The sequence below is a fragment of the Cebidichthys violaceus genome, unplaced genomic scaffold (genome assembly GCF_023349555.1).
Source record: "Cebidichthys violaceus isolate CVI_PGR_0920_01 unplaced genomic scaffold, fCebVio1.0.p SCAF_43, whole genome shotgun sequence".
NCBI lineage: Eukaryota > Metazoa > Chordata > Actinopteri > Perciformes > Stichaeidae > Cebidichthys > Cebidichthys violaceus.
Window position 1 is genome coordinate 385,346 of NW_027176628.1, and position 20,444 is coordinate 405,789.

The 20,444-nt window shown below is 49.1% G+C and overlaps 1 protein-coding gene across 7 annotated transcripts in view; it reads right to left on the reverse strand.

Moving 5' to 3' along the window:
• Window positions 1-282: 282 nt before the first annotated feature.
• Window positions 283-20,444, reverse strand: part of LOC137886307 (C-myc promoter-binding protein-like) — a 49,285-nt gene continuing 29,123 nt past the window's right edge. For 2 of the 7 annotated variants that reach the window (XM_068728718.1, XM_068728716.1), the window contains 20 exons: window positions 19,337-19,470; window positions 19,101-19,233; window positions 18,071-18,277; window positions 17,795-17,923; window positions 14,302-14,443; window positions 13,391-13,495; window positions 11,683-11,814; window positions 11,460-11,606; window positions 9,572-10,710; window positions 9,161-9,377; window positions 8,870-8,973; window positions 8,113-8,288; window positions 7,850-8,017; window positions 7,556-7,736; window positions 6,747-7,001; window positions 6,165-6,282; window positions 3,181-3,207; window positions 1,897-2,059; window positions 1,664-1,728; window positions 283-1,383 (listed from right to left, as the gene is read on the reverse strand). In XM_068728718.1, coding sequence (XP_068584819.1) covers window positions 1,247-1,383; window positions 1,664-1,728; window positions 1,897-2,059; window positions 3,181-3,207; window positions 6,165-6,282; window positions 6,747-7,001; window positions 7,556-7,736; window positions 7,850-8,017; window positions 8,113-8,288; window positions 8,870-8,973; window positions 9,161-9,377; window positions 9,572-10,710; window positions 11,460-11,606; window positions 11,683-11,814; window positions 13,391-13,495; window positions 14,302-14,443; window positions 17,795-17,923; window positions 18,071-18,277; window positions 19,101-19,233; window positions 19,337-19,470 — 3,879 coding nt within the window. In that variant the 3' untranslated portion in view covers window positions 283-1,246. The remainder of the gene's footprint in view (window positions 1,384-1,663; window positions 1,729-1,896; window positions 2,060-3,180; window positions 3,208-6,164; window positions 6,283-6,746; window positions 7,002-7,555; window positions 7,737-7,849; window positions 8,018-8,112; window positions 8,289-8,869; window positions 8,974-9,160; window positions 9,378-9,571; window positions 10,711-11,459; window positions 11,607-11,682; window positions 11,815-13,390; window positions 13,496-14,301; window positions 14,444-17,794; window positions 17,924-18,070; window positions 18,278-19,100; window positions 19,234-19,336; window positions 19,471-20,444) is intronic. The other 5 variants (XM_068728720.1, XM_068728719.1, XM_068728721.1 and 2 more) reach the window with 3 other exon arrangements.

The following is a 20,444-nucleotide window of genomic DNA, read 5'->3' on the forward strand; positions in this document are numbered from 1 at the left end:
CTCTTGCAAGTTTGTGTGTGTGTGTGTGTGTGTGTGTGTGTGTGTGTGTGTTCATGTGTATGATCATGTTTGTGTGTGTGTGTGTGTGTGTGTGTGTGTGTGTGTGTGTGTGTGTGTGTGTTCATGTGTATGATCATGTTTGTGTGTGTGTGTGTGTGTGTGTGTGTGTGTGTGTGTAAACAAAGCGAATCCACTCGGTGAGAGTGAAAAGCGAGTGTTGCTCCACAGCACCACCTGGTGGAGGCTTTGTGAACTGTGGGTCATAAGACGACAACGACGACGATGAGTTGAAGTGATTTTATTTCCAGCAGTGATCCTGAAGATCTGGTCTCTGAACCGTCTCCACATCTAAAAAGGACCTTTTGCACATCTGTTATAAAATGTGATCTCTACAAATGTACACGACGACAAGAAGTCCACAGACCGACGGCGGCCGACTCTTCCAGCTGCCGACGTCGTCGGTGAGTTTTCACAAACCTCCACCCGGTTGATCTTCATGAGACCTCGAGAGGTCAGAGGTCCTCCTTCAACCACCGTCAGTCTTTAGATTAACGTCAAACAGAAACGTCCTCCATCCAGTTTGATCCAGGATCTCACTTTAACCTGCGACAAACACCTGCTTCACACGAGCAGAAGATAAACCAGAGCTCCTTCAACACGTGAAGCTACACCTCTACACCTCTACACGTCTACACGTCGATGTGTCTGAAGTCCTGATCCACTCTCCGGACTTTTATTAAACACATTTGAACAGAAGACTGTTAACGTTTGAGAGGATTTAAAACAGTATTTACTACAGCTGTGCTGCTTTTTGTCTGAACAAATATGTGAAAAACAAAACAATGACAACGATCAAATGAGTTTGTTTCCTTCAGTCTAACAAACCGACAGAGAGACATTGAAGTCATTGGATTAAAACCTTTTGTTCTTTGATGCTTGGACTCATTAAAACACTGAATCCCTTCAGAGACAAAGCGACGACTATGAAACACGGACAGACAGACGCGACAATAAATAAAACTTATTTTGTATAAATAGAGTTCAAGTTAAAATATTGCTAGTGTTGGACTTCATATGCTGTATACATGTTGCATGTACAGTTTTCACAGGATGATGTCGTGTTGATGAGTCGTGTTTCCGTCTTCAAAAACATTCACAGTCCAGCGACAGGTTTCCTGAGCTCGTCTTAAAGCGATGCCGTGTGTGTGTGTGTGTGTGTGTGTGTGTGTGTGTGTGTGTGTGTGTGTTACAGGTAAGGCTCTCCAAACGTCCGGCGGCACTCCATGACCCCGGTGCTGGGAGGACGGTCACAGTTGTGGGTCAGCTTCACCAGACTCGGCACCAGGCGGTCGTACGCCGACTTGTACTCGCGATCGAAGGCGTCTGAGGGGAGAAGAGACGTGAACATTGATACCTATATACGACACATTCATATTATACACACATTATATATATATACATATATAGAGTATACTGTATACATGTTGCTCTGGAACTGCTGGATGTTGGTTTATTCTGCCCCCTTGTGGCCAAATAAAACATTTCAGAAACACTTTTTTTTAAAGAGATTCTTGAAGCTGTTTGGATTTAGATGAACAGTAACAACAGAACCAAACCGCCAACACGCCGATAATCATACAAACATGAAACAACGACGACTCACCGATATCGATGTTATCTTTTCCCAGAGCCACCAGAGAGAGGAAGAGCACGTCTCTGTACAAGCTCCTGAGAGACGGAGAGCAGACGGAGAGCAGACGGAGAGCAGACGGAGAGCAGACGGAGAGCAGACGGAGAGCAGACGGAGAGCAGGCGTCATTACGTACGTTTGAGCTCACGCTACGCGGCCGACTGTAAAGCCGGGTCAATCGGTAACGCCGGTGGGTCGGTTCTCACCGTTGCCTTTGGACCCCGAGCGTCTGACCCAGCAGCTGCAGCAGCTGAGTCATGGGCCGGCTGACGTCGTTCCTCTGGATGCTCTTCACGACACTCTGAAGGAACTCCTCACTGAACGGCTTCTCCTCCTCCGGGACCGGCCGGGACAGAGGGTACCCCACATCTACACACACACACACACACACACACACACACACACACACACACACACACACACAGAGACACACACACACACAGACACACACACACACACACACACACACACACACACACACACACACACGCACACACACACACGCACACACACAGAGACACACACACACACACACAGACACACACACACACACACACACACACAGACACAGACACACACACATACACACACACACACACACACACACACACACACACACGGTTCAGTGCTGGACTCGTCTTCTTAGTGCTGAAGACATTAAACAGTGATGCTGAATGAGGATGTTTTTATCTCAGGTGAAGTACTTTGGGCTGGGTATCTGTACTACTTTAAAGCAGTACTTCATTTGACCTAAATATATATATATATATATATATGTATATGTTAAAGAGTATTGTAAAAGGACCAATATAAAGAAACAGTATTGTTACTGGATTTCTTTCTTTTATTATAGAGTTTATTTATATATATATATATATATATATATAAATAAACTCTATTTTTTAAAAGGTGCTGTATAAATAAAGTTATTATTATAAATAATGACGCTCACTGAGGGATTAGTGTGGAACTTTAATAATGGATCACCAGAATGTGTTTGTTGTTTCTACCACTAGATGAACGTGATGTTCCATACATGCAGACCTAAAGAGAACAGGAACACACTCATCAACAAAGAGACACACTTTTACAGCTCGTGAGCTGAGCTCTACTCTAGTCTCAGGTTCACTGATGGAACCAGGTTTAGTAAAGAGCCGCTGTAGCTGGAGCTAAGAAGGGAGTGAGGTGTTCAGTACCCAGCCCTTCAGCACCACCACTACGTCCACCTTTAGGAGTCGATGAGCAAAGACAAAGAAAAGTGGATGTCAGCGAGAGGAGAAACACATTCAGCAGAGATGCAAACCTACATCCAGAAACACACAGAAACACACAATCAGCGAAAACACCGAGAGCATGAAACAAAAGGGGAGCGGCCGACTTTCCACAGACGACACTGCGATGCATCGAGCGGAGAGCCAACGACAGAGAGACATCGGGACACAAACAACGGGACTCATCTGAGGGAGTCCGCAGCAGAGACGGACACTCACTCTCTAACAACAGAGTGCAGTTAAGTCCTGCAAGACAGAGAGCAGAGCCGGTTAGCACACCAGTTAGCCTCCTCCTCTCTGGAAACCCTCTGAACCCCACAACCCGCCGTCTGGGTGGAACATGTTCTTCTGGAGCAGAGGCCTGTTTTTAGGCCTCTGCTCGAACATTGCATAGCCATACTAAAATGAGTATATTTCTGCAACTACAAGCTGTATTGTACTACTTTTGGTGTTATAATAAAGGGAACACTTGTGAGATTTGTTCGGATGTGTAAATATCAATATATATGTTACTGGTTAAGAGTACATGAAGATGGCACACAGCACAAATTGAAAATTTGAATTTTCATCTAAAAAGAAAAAGCACTTTCAAGATATGCATTTTGAGGAATGATGTAGCTGAAGGTTTAAACTCTCCCAGATCATAGCACAATATGTGAACAGTCTCTGATAAAGTGAAGCAGAAAAACATCAGAGAGGTTTTAGTCCAGAGAGGTCAGACGAGGTCTCCACATTTTAAACATTTACACATTTTGCACAATGTGTGCTATTTTTATTTTCTCATGTACCAAACTATATATTTCACTGATGGTGTTCAATACATCCAAATAGAGCAGTTATGGCTTTATTTGAGAGCTCTCTGCCTCTTTGCATGGCTGGAGCTCAGCCTCACGTCGGGGGATCAGAGTCACTGACACCTCCTTCCAAGCGTTACAGCCAATAGAATTCACTAAAATCCAGAGAGGGAAGATTGACAGCACTGTTAGCCAATCAGAATCAAAAAAGTGTCGGCCAGCCTGACACCTAAAATCCGATTTGCTGAAAGTCGAATCATGATATCTGGTCAGTACAGCCTCATAACGACTTTGAGTGCAACACAGGATATCCGGTAAACACATTTTAATCTGGATCAACCGGGAGAAAGGCTTCGTCTTCTCAAAACATCAGAAAGTAAGGTGCTGTTTATGATCATAAACAGCTGGCATGACTTTGTAGCCCAGGCTCTGCAGTTTGATTTGGTATGCCACATCATTAGATTGTTACTGATGAGTGCACTTGTTTGGCATTTTGCATGGGTGAATTTTTGGATGAACCCGAGAGCCCCCCCCCTGATTTTAAACAATCACCAAAACTACACCGTCTATCACAGCTAGCACCTGTAAAGACCGTCACTGTCGTCGGACTTTCATCGTTCCGACGGTCCTTGAACACGTCATGTGTGACGAACGCTTCCGTCAGAAAATGCAACCGAATCTAAGATTACAATTGTGATATTTAATCATAAACATTTTACTCTACATGTTGTCATTATAAATGTCTCCTCTAATGAAGAGTTCACTTTAACCAGATTGTGTTAAAAACATTAAAGTGTGAAACTATGACGTCATGATGGATTCATCTGAGACCAACAGTCATGTGACCAGAAATCAGAGAAACTCTGAGTGAACTTCAGGAAGTGAACACAGAGGAGAGGAGAGGAGGAGAGGAGAGAGAGAAGAGGAGAGGAAAGGAAAGGAAAGAAGAGAGAGGAGAGGAGAAGAGAGGGGAGAGAGAGAAGAGGAGAGGAAAGGAAAGGAAAGAAGAGAGAGGAGAGGAGAGGAGAGGAGAGGAGAGGAAAGGAAAGGAAAGGAAAGAAGAGAGAGGAGAGGAGAGGAGAGGAGAGGAGAGGAAAGGAAAGAAGAGAGAGGAGAGGAGAGGAGAGGAGAGAGAGAAGAGGAGAGGAAAGGAAAGGAAAGGAAAGAAGAGAGAGGAGAGGAGAGGAGAGGGGAGAGAGAGAAGAGGAGAGGAAAGGAAAGGAAAGGAAAGAAGAGAGAGGAGAGGAGAGGAGAGGAGAGGAGAGGAGAGGAAAGGAAAGAAGAGAGAGGAGAGGAGAGGAGAGGAGAGGAGAGGAAAGGAAAGGAAAGAAGAGAGAGGAGAGGAGAGGAGAGGAGAGAGAGAAGAGGAGAGGAAAGGAAAGGAAAGAAGAGAGAGGAGAGGAGAGGAGAGGGGAGAGAGAGAAGAGGAGAGGAAAGGAAAGGAAAGGAAAGAAGAGAGAGGAGAGGAGAGGAGAGGAGAGGAGAGGAAAGGAAAGGAAAGGAAAGAAGAGAGAGGAGAGGAGAGGAGAGGAGAGGAGAGGAAAGGAAAGGAAAGGAAAGAAGAGAGAGGAGAGGAGAGAAGAGGAGAGGAAAGGAAAGAAGAGAGAGGAGAGGAGAGGAGAGGAAAGGAAAGAAGAGAGAGGAGAGAAGAGGAGAGGAAAGTAAAGAAGAGGGAGGAGAAGAGAGGAGAGGAGAGGAAAGGAAAGAAGAGAGAGGAGAGAGGAGAGGAGAAATAAAATAAAATATCAAAGAAATGAAACTTTAGTTTTTTCTGTGACTGATGTCATCATAACTGTGTTGTTCTGCACTGAAGACGTGTTCTAGTTCTCTCTACTTCTACTCATGGTGGTTCTGTTTCTATAGAGGAGCAGGACTTCATACATTACAGAGAACATCAAGAGAACATGTGAGCGGATCAACAAACTGAAACTTGTTGGTGGATCAGAAGTTAAATAATCAATGAAAACAAGCTGAGCGGAGCTACAGAACATGTTCTCACCAGAGAGGATGTGATGAAGAGACGTCACACGCCTCATGATTTATTCACATTCCTCCTCAGCCGGCATGAAAACAGGCGGATACACACTTTACTTTTCTACCTAAAGTTGGTCAAAGTTATTCACTTTTCTTACGTTGTCATCCACATTTTGAAAAACATTTTTTTTCTCAAAAATCTAATTTCCCAGAGGACTTTCACAGAGTGCACGTTTAGAATGTGCACAACAGCAGACGGTTGAAGACCTTCTGACTGCTGCTTCACAAAGAACAACACGCATACCTACTGTATAGTTATACACAAATACACACACACACACACACACTGTTTAATACACAATACATGCTGCAGTTGGGATGTTTGGAGGATGAATGAAGTGTACATGAATGTAGGAAGTGGTGAATGTGACTCACTGAAGGTGTTCCACAGGATGTAGAGAGGCTGGACAGAGTCCTGGTGCAGCTTCAGGTTGTCCCACAAGATCTGGATCAACACGTGTTTACTGTCCTCTGACATCCAGTGACGAGGGACCTGATGAGAGGGGGGTGGGGGGGGAAGAGGGGGGGGGAGAGACACAGAGAGACAGAGAGAGAGAAAGACAGAGAGAGAGAAAGAGAGAGAGAGAGAGAGACAGAGAGAGAGAGACAGAGAGAGAGAGAGACAGAGAGAGAGAGACATTATGAGTTAGCCTGAAATTTGTCGTTTGTCCACTAAACTTAATACTTCACTTCTACCTAGAATTCATAAAATAGAATAAATGATCCAATACTGAGTTCAGCATTTAAAACGTATCCTTTGCACTACTAGACTTCATTTGAACTCATGTTTACAATGTTTACTGAGGGAATAAATCAAGAGAGAAGTAGAGTCATTTTAGACTAGACTCCTATACAACCAGAGGAGTCGCCCCCTGGTGGACACTAGAGACACTTCAGTGTATTGTGTGTGTACTGTGTGTACTGTGTGTACCGTGTGTACCGTGTGTGTATTCTGACCTGGGAGTCTCGGTTGCAGTGCTCCGAGGTGAGCATGAGCCCGGGCAGGTTGCTGGGTAGGTCCAGCCGTCTGAAGTACCAGACCAGGTTCCAGTAGATGATGGGATGGTGGTCCACCACGTCGGCCTCCGTGATCACCGGGTCGCCCTCGTTCTCCAGCAGACTCTCCAGCTCCTTCCACAGCACCAGCGGGCTCAGGTAGGGCACCGTCACCGGCTCGGGGTTGTGGAGCCGCCACTCCACGCTCAGCGGGTCCTGAGCGGGACGGAGACCAGAAATATGTCTTTTACTGTCTAGGGTCAAACATTCTTCAAAAATGGGGAAACAGTGGAATCGATACATCAAACACATCTCCAAGTGTCCACAAGTGTTACAATGTTGGAAATAAATGGAGGCTCCACGTGTTTCATATATTGAACTATTCACATGTTTACACCCTCTCCTCTCATCTCCTCCCCTCCTCTCCCCCTTTCTCCTCTCTCCCCTCATCCTCTCTCCCCTTCTCCTCTCTCCTCTCATCTCCTCCCCTCCTCTCCCCCTTTCTCCTCTCTCCCCTCATCCTCTCTCCCCTTCTCCTCTCTCCTCTCCTCTCCTCTCCTCTCCTCTCCCCTCCCCTCCTCTCTCTCTCCTCCCCAGACATAAAGGCTCGTCTGACTCTAAGGAATCAAGCTCTCGTGGCAGATTAATAACTTCTGAATGGCAGTTTTTAAATGTACAGCAGACTTTTGCTGGTGGAGAAGCAGATGAAAGCTTTTCTATTGCTGTAACAGAGACTCTTTTAACGCGACATGACTTCAGTGGCGTCGTACCGCGCTCTCGTTCAGCCGGCTGGGCAGGCTGCCGGACGTCGCCACGCGACGGTTGAGAAGCGGCGCTTCGTCCAGAGGACCGAAGGCGCTGACGCTGCGCGCCATCGGCGCTCCGGGGGACGGAGACCCCGGCCGGCGCTCCGAGGGGACCCTGAACCCCGGAGCTCTGGTGGATCCGGTCCTGTGAGGATTGTCACGACGATGATGAATGAATGAATGACGATCTACAAGTTCTTAAACAATACAGAGAAGCAAACAGAAGGATGAGTGACTTCAGGATCAGCGTGGGAATACCTTCCACTCCCCGAACACTCCTGGACAGCAATCACGGGGGAGGGGGGGAAGACGGCCGGCGTGGGACACGGGGTGGACAAGGTGGACGTCCCGGTGTCCAGCCCTGTGGAGGCCGAGTACGACGAGGTCATGGCCTCGTCCACCGACAGGCTGCCCTTCAGGAAAAGCCTGCGGAGCGGAGGAGAGAAGTAAATGTCAACGGAACATGTTGCATACGATCCAAAGACACAAGAGACAAAGACACGCAGCTGGAGGCGGTCTACCTGCCGGGGCCCCTCATGTCCCTGATCTCCACGTTGAGGAAGGGCAGGAAGGGGTTCCCACAGAAGGGACAGGTGGTGTTCAGGTTGGAGTCGTCCGCCGTCCAGCCGGCCATGATCTCCTCGTCGTACACGAGGCAGTCACACGTCTTACAGCGAGAACAGCTGGAGATCAGCAGCTGGAAACACAGAGAGAGAGACAGAGAGAGAGAGAGAGAGAGAGAGAGAGAGAGAGAGAGAGAGAGAGAGAGACACAGAGAGAGAAACAGAGAGAGAGAGAGAGAGAGACACAGAGAGAGAGAGACAGAGAGAGACACAGAGAGAGAGACAGAGAGAGAGAGAGAGAGAGAGACACAGAGAGAGAGAGACATAGAGTGAGAGAGACAGAGAGAGAGACAGAGACATAGAGAGAGAGACATAGAGAGAGAGGGAGAGAGAGAGACAGAGAGAGAGAGACATAGAGTGAGAGAGACAGAGAGAGAGACAGAGACATAGAGAGAGAGACATAGAGAGAGAGGGAGAGAGAGAGACAGAGAGAGAGACAGACATAGAGACAGAGACATAGAGACAGAGACATAGAGACAGAGAGAGACAGTAGATGAGTTTATAGAATGTTCTGCTGCTGTATTTTAGACTCTAAAAGAAACTCTATCAGTTTAAGTTTTAAGCTTCATTTAGAATAAATTAAAAGCGTTCTGTAAATCAAACCCATTATTTCTGCTCTCCTGAGTCTTTAAACTTCTGCCCCGTGTGGTTTTACCTCCATGGCGTAGTTGTTGAAGATGCTGGTGCTGCTGGTGTAGCGGGACGAGCCGAGGTCCGACTTGTCCGGCAGAGGGAAGCCGGGAGGAGAGAGGACGCATCCTGCAGGAGGACAATGGGAGGTATGATTATGTTGTCCTGTCTTTCTGCCTCAGTGTTGTTATTGTTGTTCGTCTTCCATTACAGAACCGCTGTTACTCTTTTCTACGTCATGCGTCACCCTGGATAGAAACCGTGAAGAGAAACTAACAGGCTGCTCTCATAATGTTTCTTCCTCTCTTTCCGTTACCGGGGAGCAGAGATGCGGGTCTCCCCAGGCTGGAGGCTGCAGAGGGGCTGTCCAGTCTGCTGCGTCTGGGGCTCCTGCGGGGCCCCGCGGGGCCGTTCCTCTGCGGAGAGATCGCGGAGCCCTCGGACTCCCCGCGGTCCTCCTCGTCCAGCAGGGAGGAGCGGTCCGGATCTCCGACGCCGAAGGAGGACACGCTGAGGCGGTCGCTGTGACCGTCCTGGATGAACGGAGGAGAGCCGGCGGGTTAATGTCACCGTCAAAACACACGGGTCTGATCTAAAGCGTTCACACTGACGGTGGATCAGCTGACTAACACTGGGTCACTACAGCTCTACACACACCACTGTAACCAGGGACCTCCTGTGATTTAGAATCAGTTAAACATAAGTGAACTCTGACTGGCGTCTGTACCTTGGTGGGCGTGGTGTATGTGGCGAGACGGGAGTACCAGCGGCTCGCCTTCTCCGCCACGCCCTTCCCAGCGGAGACCACGCTGGTTTTGAACCCGTCGAGCCTCGGTGTGATCAGAGTGTCCAGAGCGAAGGAGGAGGAGGAGGACGAAGGCGACGCCAGGCTCCCCCGGTCCGCCCGGTCCCTGCGGGGGCTGGGTCGGGGGCTGGCGCTGGGCGTGGTGCTGGAGCTGCGGCAGGAAGGCGAGGACAGCAGGCGCTGGCGTGGGACGGGCCGGGAGGGCGAGGGCGGGTGGAAGGTGCGTGAACGCGTTACTCCGGAGGCCCTGAGGGGGGAGCCGTGGGGCAGGCTGGCTCTGCGGGGGGCCGAGAGCGAGGACGGGTGGAGGAGGAGCGGGCCGGCCAGGTCCTGCAGGTCCAGACTGGGCGTGCGGCTGCTCAGCGGGCTGTCCATGTGGTTCATGTAGAGCTCGATCTCCCGGGCCAGGTGCCTGTCGGTGCTCGGCGTGCCGGCCTCGTCCCCCTCTGGGTACCGGTCCTCATTTGGCTGGTTTGTCTGAGACTCCGCCGCCAGCAGGGACAGCGGGTCGTAGCCCGTCTGTATGTCTGTGCGCTTCACGGAGCTCACGCCGCCGTAGCTGACGCTGCGCTCCACAGCTTTCTTCTGAGATCTGCTGTAGTTGTGAGAGCCGACGCTCGTCCCCGTGGCGGGTTTGTCCAAATCCAGATCCTCCAAATCAAAAATGGCGTCCGCGTTACTTCTGTCCTCGTCGCTGGAGTCCCGTCCCTCCTCGTCCTCCTCCCTGTGATCCGACCCGCCCAGAGCCAGCGAGCGAGGCCTCTTACTCTTACTGAAGTTGGCGCCGGAGAGAATCTTCACGTCTGCGCCGAGGTGTCCCGCGATCTTATCCGGGTCGGTCTCCCCCTGGCTCATGCCCAGGCCGAGGACGGTGGTGCCGCTGCCGCAGCTGCCCGCCGCGTCGCCGCTCAGCCGCCGGCACCTCGCGGCCTGACGGTCCAGAGCCGAGCCGCTGCCCACCACGTCCTCCAGAGCGCTCATGTGTCTCCTCAGCAAACTGTTGGTGTGGACCTCACCGATCTCATCCAGGGAGGAGGTGAAGAGGAGGCCTGCAACATGGTCTGAGAGAGAGAGAGAGAGAGAAAGAGAGAGAGAGAGAGAGAGAAAGAAGAAGAAGGGACATAAGAGAGAGAGAGAGAGAAGAAGAAGAAGAAGAAGAAGAAGAAGAAGAAGAAGAAGGGACATAAGAGAGAGAGAGGAAGAAGAAAAAGAAGAAGGGACATGAGAGAGAGAGGAAGAAGAAGAAGAAGGGACATGAGAGAGAGAGAGAGAAGAAGAAGGGACATAAGAGAGAGAGAGGAAGAAGAAGAAGAAGAAGGGACATGAGAGAGAGAGGAAGAAGAAGAAGAAGGGACATAAGAGAGAGAGAGAGAGAGAGAGAGAGAGAGAGAGAGAGAGAGAGAGAGATGAAGAAGAAGAAGGGACATGAGAGAGAGAGATGAAGAAGAAGAAGGGACATGAGAGAGAGAGATGAAGAAGAAGAAGGGACATGAGAGAGAGTTAAAGATGTTATTTTGGGTTCATTTCCTGCATTAATGTCGCAGAAAACAAAACTAGCTGCGTTTAAATCAACTGCTTTGTAGCAAATAAACTCGACTACAGAGCAGTTTGCTCAGAAGTCGGATGAAGTTGACCACAGACGGCTTCTCGGCTCGGATGGACATTTACTCTCCAGATTGACAACATCAGGTTCTTTTTATAAAACGTAAATCCAGTGCACACCAGAACCAGCCGATCAGTGAGCTCGAAGTCCCGTTGGACGGGCTGCACGGTGCTGACATAATAGAACCTGAAGGCCTCGTCGTTCTACCTGCGCTGGCGGAGCTCTTGGGTTTGCAGGACGAGTCGTCGTACGGGAAGCTGCGTACGATGCCGCGAGGTCTGAAGGAGGAGTGAACCTCCACGTCCAGCTGAGGGAGGCAGTCTTTACTCCCCTTGGTGCTCTCCGTCTCCGACACTGAGACACAGAAGGGACAACTTAAAACAAGTAGACAGAAACGTGCGGCGCTGTCAAGGACGGACGCACTACTGACGGGAGCTGCAGTCGCTCTCCTTCTTGTCGTCTTTGTCTTTGTCTTTGGCGGCGGAGGCGTCCTGAGCCCCGGGGTCTCCTCTCCGAACCTCCTCTTTGGACAGAGAGTTGTAGCCCAAATCTGACTGATCCCCTGAACAGAGAGGACAGAGAACGAGAGACGGACACAAGCCTCTACATGTTAAACACAAGATTACAGGAATGTTTAAGAGAGCGACAGCTTCTCTCAGAGCAGCTGAACTTTAACAACACCGCGTGTGACTCCTCCCCCATTACCGAGCATCGACACAAAACCACCGAAAAGAAGCCTCAAAGGAACCCGTTGTGTTTGTACACCGAGGTAGAAACACACGTTCATCTGAAGCAGCTGAGCTCTGCTGGATCAGAACCATCTATCCTTCACAGCCGCTGATGAAATGAACCGTTGAGACGCTTCCCGACCGTTTGTTTCCGTTCTTTCATCTTTCCCTCAAACCGTCGTCTCTGAGCGCAGCATCCACAGCAGAGCTGCACCGACACCAGAACCACGGCGGTCCTTGGTACGGCGTGCACAAAGGTGGCGGTTTTTTGCGGGTCGAGTTTGGGTTCGGGCGTGAGAGATCGTTAACGCACGCTTTTCAACTCGCCGGTAACAAAATAAAAGACGTCTCAGTTCGTCTCTTGCCCCACAATTAAAGCCTTTAACCTTTAACTCAGAGACTGATGGAACAGTTCACAGTGATCTTTGATGTAATAGTATCCTTCAAAGCTGCACTGTTCATCATTCAACCGGTGCTTTCCAGAGCTTACAGCAGTTGAAATGAGTTCTTGGCTGGACTGAAATATTCAATACAATCTGATGAGAACGATCATTTAAGTCATAACAGCTGAAACACTTAAGAGGGAAAACTATGAAGGATGAAAATGACTCATCTGTGACTCAAAAGGATCTTTTAACAGCTAAGACTGAATCTAAACCGGCTGTAGTTCTCACTGTGATGCTGATCGAGGACCATTGTTTGAATAAATAACCGATCGGTACATCTGCTCCTTTTAGTTTAAGTCGGTCTTTTCCTCACAGCTGATTCATTAAACACGGATCTACCGGATCAGTGCTTGAATACTCGGCCGGTACCAAAGCCCAGGGATCGGTATCGGGACTGAGAAAGTCGGATCGGTGCGTCCCTCGCGTGAGGAGCCGTCTCCGTGATTAAAAAAAGAGAAGGGTGCCTCTGGGTAATTACTGGCCATAGCTGACGATGACAAGAGCAGAGGAGAGGAGAAGAGGAGAGGAGAAGAGGAGAGGAGAAGAGCGCGACGGTGACAGAGGACAGAAGACGCTGCAGCTCAGGTGAGATGAGACGGATGAATGAGACGAGACATGCGGACCGACAGGAAGAGGATTACCTGGGCGGAGGGCGGCTTCCACGCCGCGGCCCCCACGGCCGACTGCATGCGAGGGCAACAGAGGCGGGGCCAGAGTGAAGGGCGGGGTTAGGGACAGAGCGCAGCAGAAACCACACAAGGGAGGACAGACGACGGGGATGATGGGAGACAAAAAAAACAACAGAAAAGAGGAAGTGGAGGAGAACGAGGAAGAAGCCGGTCGGTGAGTGAAGGAAGGAAGGAAGGAAGGAAGGAAGGAAGGATACAAAAACAAAATGTCATTGAGAGAGAAGATGAAGATGGCTGCCGGTGAAGGACTGAGTGGAGGAGCAGGTCGAGAGTACCTGTGCTAGATCTATCGTCAGCGGGGTCTGCTCGGGCGGACCCGGCGGCGAAGGGGCCCAGGTTAGCGTCGGCAGAGATATCCAGGCTGTCCAGGTCGCTGCCATCTGCCCAGAGACAACAAGGCGTTACACACGGACGCCGGGCGCCACGTCGGCTTTCTAAAGTCATTCTTCAAGCGGCGACGACTTGATGACGAGAACGAGTCCAAAGGAGTTCTACGGTGTTCTTATGTGGACGTTTAAAAGACAATTCATGAGACGAATGTCTTCAAAAGGCATCATTTAGTAAATTCCAGTCGCCAGCGGTAAACAGCGGTAAACAGCGATAGCACCGCTTTATGTCGGGTCACATTGTTCCTGCTGTGAAGCTCTGAACATGTAAAGTGGTTCTAATAGTTCATTAGTTCCTCAAACTAGAGTCTCTTAGTCTCACACAGCCGGTGACGTTAACGCACATGAAATGTGAAACTTACACGTCATTGAACACATTCGGTGAATTAACTTTCCAATAATAAATTAACATTAATTTGGGTTTAAAAAAAGTGTTTTTTTAGGTCAAGAGTTCAGCTGTTCTTGGGCAGCTGTTGTTGTTTTGGACCTTTTCGTGTCACAGTGAAAGCATACGATGTGTGATGTGTGGGGTGAGGGGTGGCAGTGGAGCTATGCTGTGTTCACTCTAAACAGGAACACAGTTAAACACAAAGTCAACGCAGAAGACGCAAAATCTGCGTCTTTCATGAGTCTCCAGAGACGCTGCGTCACCAAAGCCTTTCAGCGTTTGGCTTAAATACCGCAGGTTTTATTAAAACTGTCCTCATATACCAGCTTTAATGCGCCTCAACGTATCACAGAACGATGATAGGAAGCGGTCCTTGATATTTAATCTGTCGCTGCCGGTCGCTCTCAGTTACCTGACAGAGGACTCTGGGTGAGCGGAGCGTGTCGCCGCAGCGACTGCTTGAACTGCGCCACGCCCAGAACCACGTTCCTCAGCTTCATCCACAGGAAGTACCCTCCTCTGGTGCTGGAGGGCCACGTGCTCTCCAACACCGCCTGGAGGAGGAGGAGGAGGAGGAGGAGGAAACATATCAGGATAAGAGGCAAAAAGAAAACTGTCTCTGAATAAATAACCGGTAAAAGAAGAAGTAACCACGGTAACATCGTCACTGTTCACTAACCTCGTTTGATGTTGAACGTGAAAGGACAGAAAAACACAGAAAGGTAAGCTGTGTCACCTACTGTGTACAGAGTCCATCCCCCGTGTTTGAAACAGCTGCATACACACATGCACTGATTAGGTTATAATCTCTGAGCTCTGAGAGAACAATGTGCAGCTCTTACATCATCCGTTCACTTTCAACTCAACATGAAGTGAGTGAACTGAAACCGACCCATTCCCCGTTCCACATATATATATGAAATCATGTTTGAATGAATTTTTCATCAAAGGCGTTTGACTGCAGCGCTCTCAGCGTCACGAAAGGAAGAGCGGAGGCTCTGCAGCTGATCCACAGTGTCTGTCTGCTCCTGGAACACACTTCAGAAGTCCACCGACCAAAACCACAGAACCTGTAGTCAGCCTGTAGTCAGCCTGTAGTCAGTCTGTAGTCAGTCTGTAGTCAGCCTGTAGTCAGCCTGTAGTCAGCCTGTAGTCAGTACTGTAGTCAGCCTGTAGTCAGTCTGTAGTCAGTCTGTAGTCAGCCTGTAGTCAGTACTGTAGTCAGCCTGTAGTCAGCCTGTAGTCAGTACTGTAGTCAGCCTGTAGTCAGCCTGTAGTCAGCCTGTAGTCAGCCTGTAGTCAGCCTGTAGTCAGCCTGTAGTCAGCCTGTAGTCAGCCTGTAGTCAGTACTGTAGTCAGCCTGTAGTCAGCCTGTAGTCAGCCTGTAGTCAGTACTGTAGTCAGCCTGTAGTCAGTACTGTAGTCAGCCTGTAGTCAGTACTGTAGTCAGCCTGTAGTCAGCCTGTAGTCAGCCTGTAGTCAGTCTGTAGTCAGCCTGTAGTCAGCCTGTAGTCAGCCTGTAGTCAGTACTGTAGTCAGTACTGTAGTCAGTCTGTAGTCAGCCTGTAGTCAGTCTGTAGTCAGCCTGTAGTCAGTCTGTAGTCAGTACTGTAGTCAGCCTGTAGTCAGTCTGTAGTCAGCCTGTAGTCAGTCTGTAGTCAGTACTGTAGTCAGTACTGTAGTCAGTCTGTAGTCAGCCTGTAGTCAGTCTGTAGTCAGCCTGTAGTCAGTCTGTAGTCAGTACTGTAGTCAGCCTGTAGTCAGTCTGTAGTCAGCCTGTAGTCAGTCTGTAGTCAGTACTGTAGTCAGTCTGTAGTCAGTACTGTAGTCAGCCTGTAGTCAGTACTGTAGTCAGCCTGTCATCAGTACTGTAGTCAGCCTGTAGTCAGCCTGTAGTCAGTACTGTAGTCAGCCTGTAGTCAGTCTGTAGTCAGTACTGTAGTCAGCCTGTAGTCAGCCTGTAGTCAGCCTGTAGTCAGTACTGTAGTCAATACTGCAGTCAGTACTGTAGTCAGTCTGTAGTCAGTACTGTAGTCAGTACTGTAGTCAGCCTGTAGTCAGTACTGTAGTCAGCCTGTAGTCAGCCTGTAGTCAGTCTGTAGTCAGTACTGTAGTCAGTCTGTAGTCAGTCTGTAGTCAGTCTGCAGTCAGAACTGTAGTCAGTACTGTAGTCAGGTCTGTAGTCAGGTCTGTAGTCAGTCTGTAGTCAGTCTGTAGTCAGTACTGTAGTCAGTACTGTAGTCAGCCTGTAGTCAGTACTGTAGTCAGCCTGTAGTCAGCCTGTAGTCAGTCTGTAGTCAGTACTGTAGTCAGTCTGTAGTCAGTACTGTAGTCAGTCTGTAGTCAGTCTGTAGTCAGTCTGTAGTCAGTCTGCAGTCAGAACTGTAGTCAGTACTGTAGTCAGGTCTGTAGTCAGGTCTGTAGTCAGTCTGTAGTCAGCCTGTAGTCAGTCTGTAGTCAGCCTGTAGTCAGTACTGTAGTCAGTCTGTAGTCAGTCTGTAGTCAATACTGTAGTCGGTCTGTAGTCAGCCTGTAGTCAGTACTGTAGTCAGTCTGTAGTCAGTACTGTAGTCAGCCTGTCATCAGTACTGTAGTCAGCCTGTAGTCAGCCTGTAGTCAGTCTGTAGTCAGTCTGCAGTCAGAACTGTAGTCAGTACTGTAGTCAGTCTGTAGTCAGTACTGTAGTCAGTCTGTAGTCAGCCTGTAGTCAGTCTGTAGTCAGCCTGTAGTCAGTACTGTAGTCAGTCTGTAGTCAGTCTGTAGTCAATACTGTAGTCGGTCTGTAGTCAGCCTGTAGTCAGTACTGTAGTCAGTCTGTAGTCAGTACTGTAGTCAGCCTGTCATCAGTACTGTAGTCAGCCTGTAGTCAGCCTGTAGTCAGTCTGTAGTCAGTCTGCAGTCAAAACTGTAGTCAGTACTGTAGTCAGGTCTGTAGTCAGGTCTGTAGTCAGTCTGTAGTCAGTCTGTAGTCAGTGACGACGCTCCATTCACCTCCATGCAGAGACTTGGATCAGAGGGATGATAGCGCTCTCATATCTGTCTGTTGAAGATGAAGCTACAGCCAGGAGGTGGTTAGCTTAGCTTAGCATAAAGCTCTAAAGCGCTGTTTGTACGGATCTCCTCCACTAGAATTTATTAATCGACAAAGTGTCGTTTTTTGGACGAATCAAACAAAGGAGATATAACGTTTTGATTATGATCACATCCAGACAACGTAATAATTATTATCAGTTTTGTTATTGTCGTGAGTTATACTATGCATTATTTGCATTGCTTTTATTATTATGTCTTTAATTCATTAATGTATCTATCATGATGAACAGGGATGTTTAGTTTAGTGGAGCTGCTGTTTATTTTGGATTCAGCATTTCTTCCTCTTTTATTTCACTTCTATTTTAAAGCCAACACCAACAATAAGAAGTCCTCCGACATAAAGAATAGATAAGTGCTTATGCTCAGACAGAGAACCCCCTCCTCCTCCTCCTCCTCCTCCTCCTCCTCCTCCTCTTCAAAGTCCTAAAGCAGCATAACAGGAGGAGAATCCTGTGCCGCTGTAGCAGCAGCAGTGGAGGAGTGAGCCTCCCAGCCTTCTACTTCTAAGAGGAAATGAGATCCTCTCACCAAAGTGATCCGGTTCATTCTGAAAAGTCAGATTTTTAAAAACTAAAACGGCTCATTTCAAAACTCTTCCGATGATTTGCTACCACTAAACCTCATGGTGATGTATTTATGTTTGTCACTGGATATAAATGACCGCCTACAAAAGCGTCTAACATCTGTCACTGAAGGAGTGACATGATAACGTGTTCATATCAGCACCGGGCAGGAATTCATGAGCCGCAGCCTACGTCAGGATCAACAGAGCCAGGATCAACAGAGCCAGGATCAACAGAGCCAGGCCGTACCTTGTTGTAGTAGCCGTAGGTGATGGCATTGGGATGCACTCCGGCCTTCTTCATCTCAAAGAGGACCCTGACTGCCAGCACGGGTTGGCCGTACTGTCCGCACAGCTGCATCAGCACCCGGTAGCACACCTGCACAGAACACGGACGCGTGTGAACGTTGAGGCAGAGCGACAGCAACAACCCCCGAGAGTCCAAGGTCACTCGTGAACACACCACGATGGACAGAGGTCGTTGGTTTAACGGGGACATGGAGTCTACGGTGAATGGCTGGTGTACCTCGTCAGGCGGCTGCAGCTTCTTCGCCTGCATCTTCCCGAGGACGTCGTACGCCGTTCGGAGCGCCCGCACCTTGGAGTGGCACACCTTCACGTACGCCGGCAGACAGATGAACCACAGGCCGTAGCAGTGACAGAGGAGGCACTTGGACCACAGCTGGGGGACGGACGAGTACTCCTTGGCAATCTTCTGGGCTGCTTTGATCTCCTGGAGGATGAAGAGAAGGGTGAGGAACAAAAAGTCAGCCTCGCAGATGTCCCTCTCCCCCTGAATATTTTACAGCTTTTCCTGGGAGACCCAAGGCGTTCCCAGGCCAGAACCAGATACATAATCTAGAATCTCTCCAGCGTGTTGTGGTTCTGCCCCGGGGCTGCTCACCAGGAAACCTCAAAAGGAGGATCCTGATCAGACCAGGTGTTGAACCACCTCAGCCGGTCATTTTTGACGCAGCTCTACTCTGAGTTACTCCTCATGTCTGAGCTCCTCCCCCTATCTCTAAAGACCCTTTACACTCCAATTAACGACACAAAAATGATAATTAGTCGGCTGCAAATATCATACGTCTCTCAGGCTTTTATTGTGAAAGGTGAACACAGAAGGAGCGGATCAGGTCTGCGCTGCGTTTGTCAAGAGGAAGTAGTTCCTTGTGTCTTTGTGTTGTAGTTTCATACATGTAGTGTAGTTCTTCTCATATTGCATGTCTGAATGCTACACACTGTTTCTCTAAAGCTCAGGCTGAACTCTGAACGTTTAGAGTAGAAGTTCATCCTGTGACCCAGTGAATCAAATCCCTTTTATCACCACTAATACAAAAGAAATGAAGCTTCCATGTCCTTAACAAACAGATGAGGCAGTCCAGTTATGTAGAACCGGCTCTCATTTCTAAAAGAAATCATCTGAATTTTGGGGATTATACCTTTTTTTTTTGGGGGGGGGGGGGGGGTTGCAAGTGTGTTAATTTAGAAACATGAGCTGGTGCCGTCATTGGCTCGGTAGAACCTGAACAGCGGTGAGTTACTGCTTCGCTGACCTGCTTGGTGCGTCTGAACATGGGGGCGGGGCTAGTGGGACAGCTGTGTCTGGCAGCGAGGCGGGAGGACGGGGTCCTCAAGCCCTCCACGGGGTCAAACAGGTCCAGAGTCAACACGGGGAAACCGTCGTACCTGATGAACAACACACACACACACACACACACACACACACATTACTTTTCTCTAGCACAGAGCTAGAACACAGCTGCTCTCGTGTTGGGCTTTGAGGAATCACCTGTAGCAGAGAGGATACTCCTCCCCCTCGGGGAGAGGAGGCAGCTCTGGACGAGTGATGAAGACCGTGTGCTCGCTGCGCTGAGACTCATCGATCTCTATCAGCCGCGCCTCCTCCGGTCGGTCGCTGTCCACCTGCAGAACACACACACACACACACACACACACACACACACACACACACACACACACACACACACACACACACACACACACACACACACACACACACACACACACACACACACACACACAGACAGACAGACAGACAGACAGACAGACAGACAGACAGACAGACACACACACACACAGAGAGAGAGAGAGAGAGAGGTTTGGGTGGTGGTGCCGTCACCCTCCATCCGTCACCGTTCATGGGGAAAAAACAGGGCAGTAACGTCAACACAGATCCTGACGTTATGCCCTGTAATAAATAGTGCGGTGAGGCTGAAGCAGCTTCTGTTAAACCTGGAGCATCATTTTAACGGAGCTCAGCCTGACAGCAGGACTTACAGAGGGAGGATGACAGCAGGTGACCTACATTTACAGAGTGAGCACGGTTCACCTTTGCTCTCATTTGATAAACTCACTTTACCCCCACACACACACACACACACACACACACACACACACACACACACACACACACACACACACACACACACACACACACACACACACACACACAAACACACACACACACAACTACACGGTTTCTTTAATGCTCTGAAGGTCTGAGACACATACATTCCACAGTAGACTAGGATCTACTGGACAGGTTCTTGTGTCCCCGTGTGTCTCATACATTAAATGAGCTGAGCTCCAGCCCCTCACCAGATAGCAGCTCACTGCTGCTCAGCAGTGAGGAAAAGAGCTCCGGTTTGTGTTAGAAGGCGGCAGAAAGACAAACAGGAATGAAAGGCAGCGAGCGGAACGGACGACTCCCGTCGCCGCCGACATTTGGAGTCGCCGCACATATTCCACTGCAGCCGCCATCGGCAGAGCGGACAGATGAGACTCCCAGTTTCACACACTGAGTGTTAAGAGCAGGAGGTTTGAGCTTTTATGATGCATATACAAAATAATAAACAATGGAAGGGTCACAGAGAGAA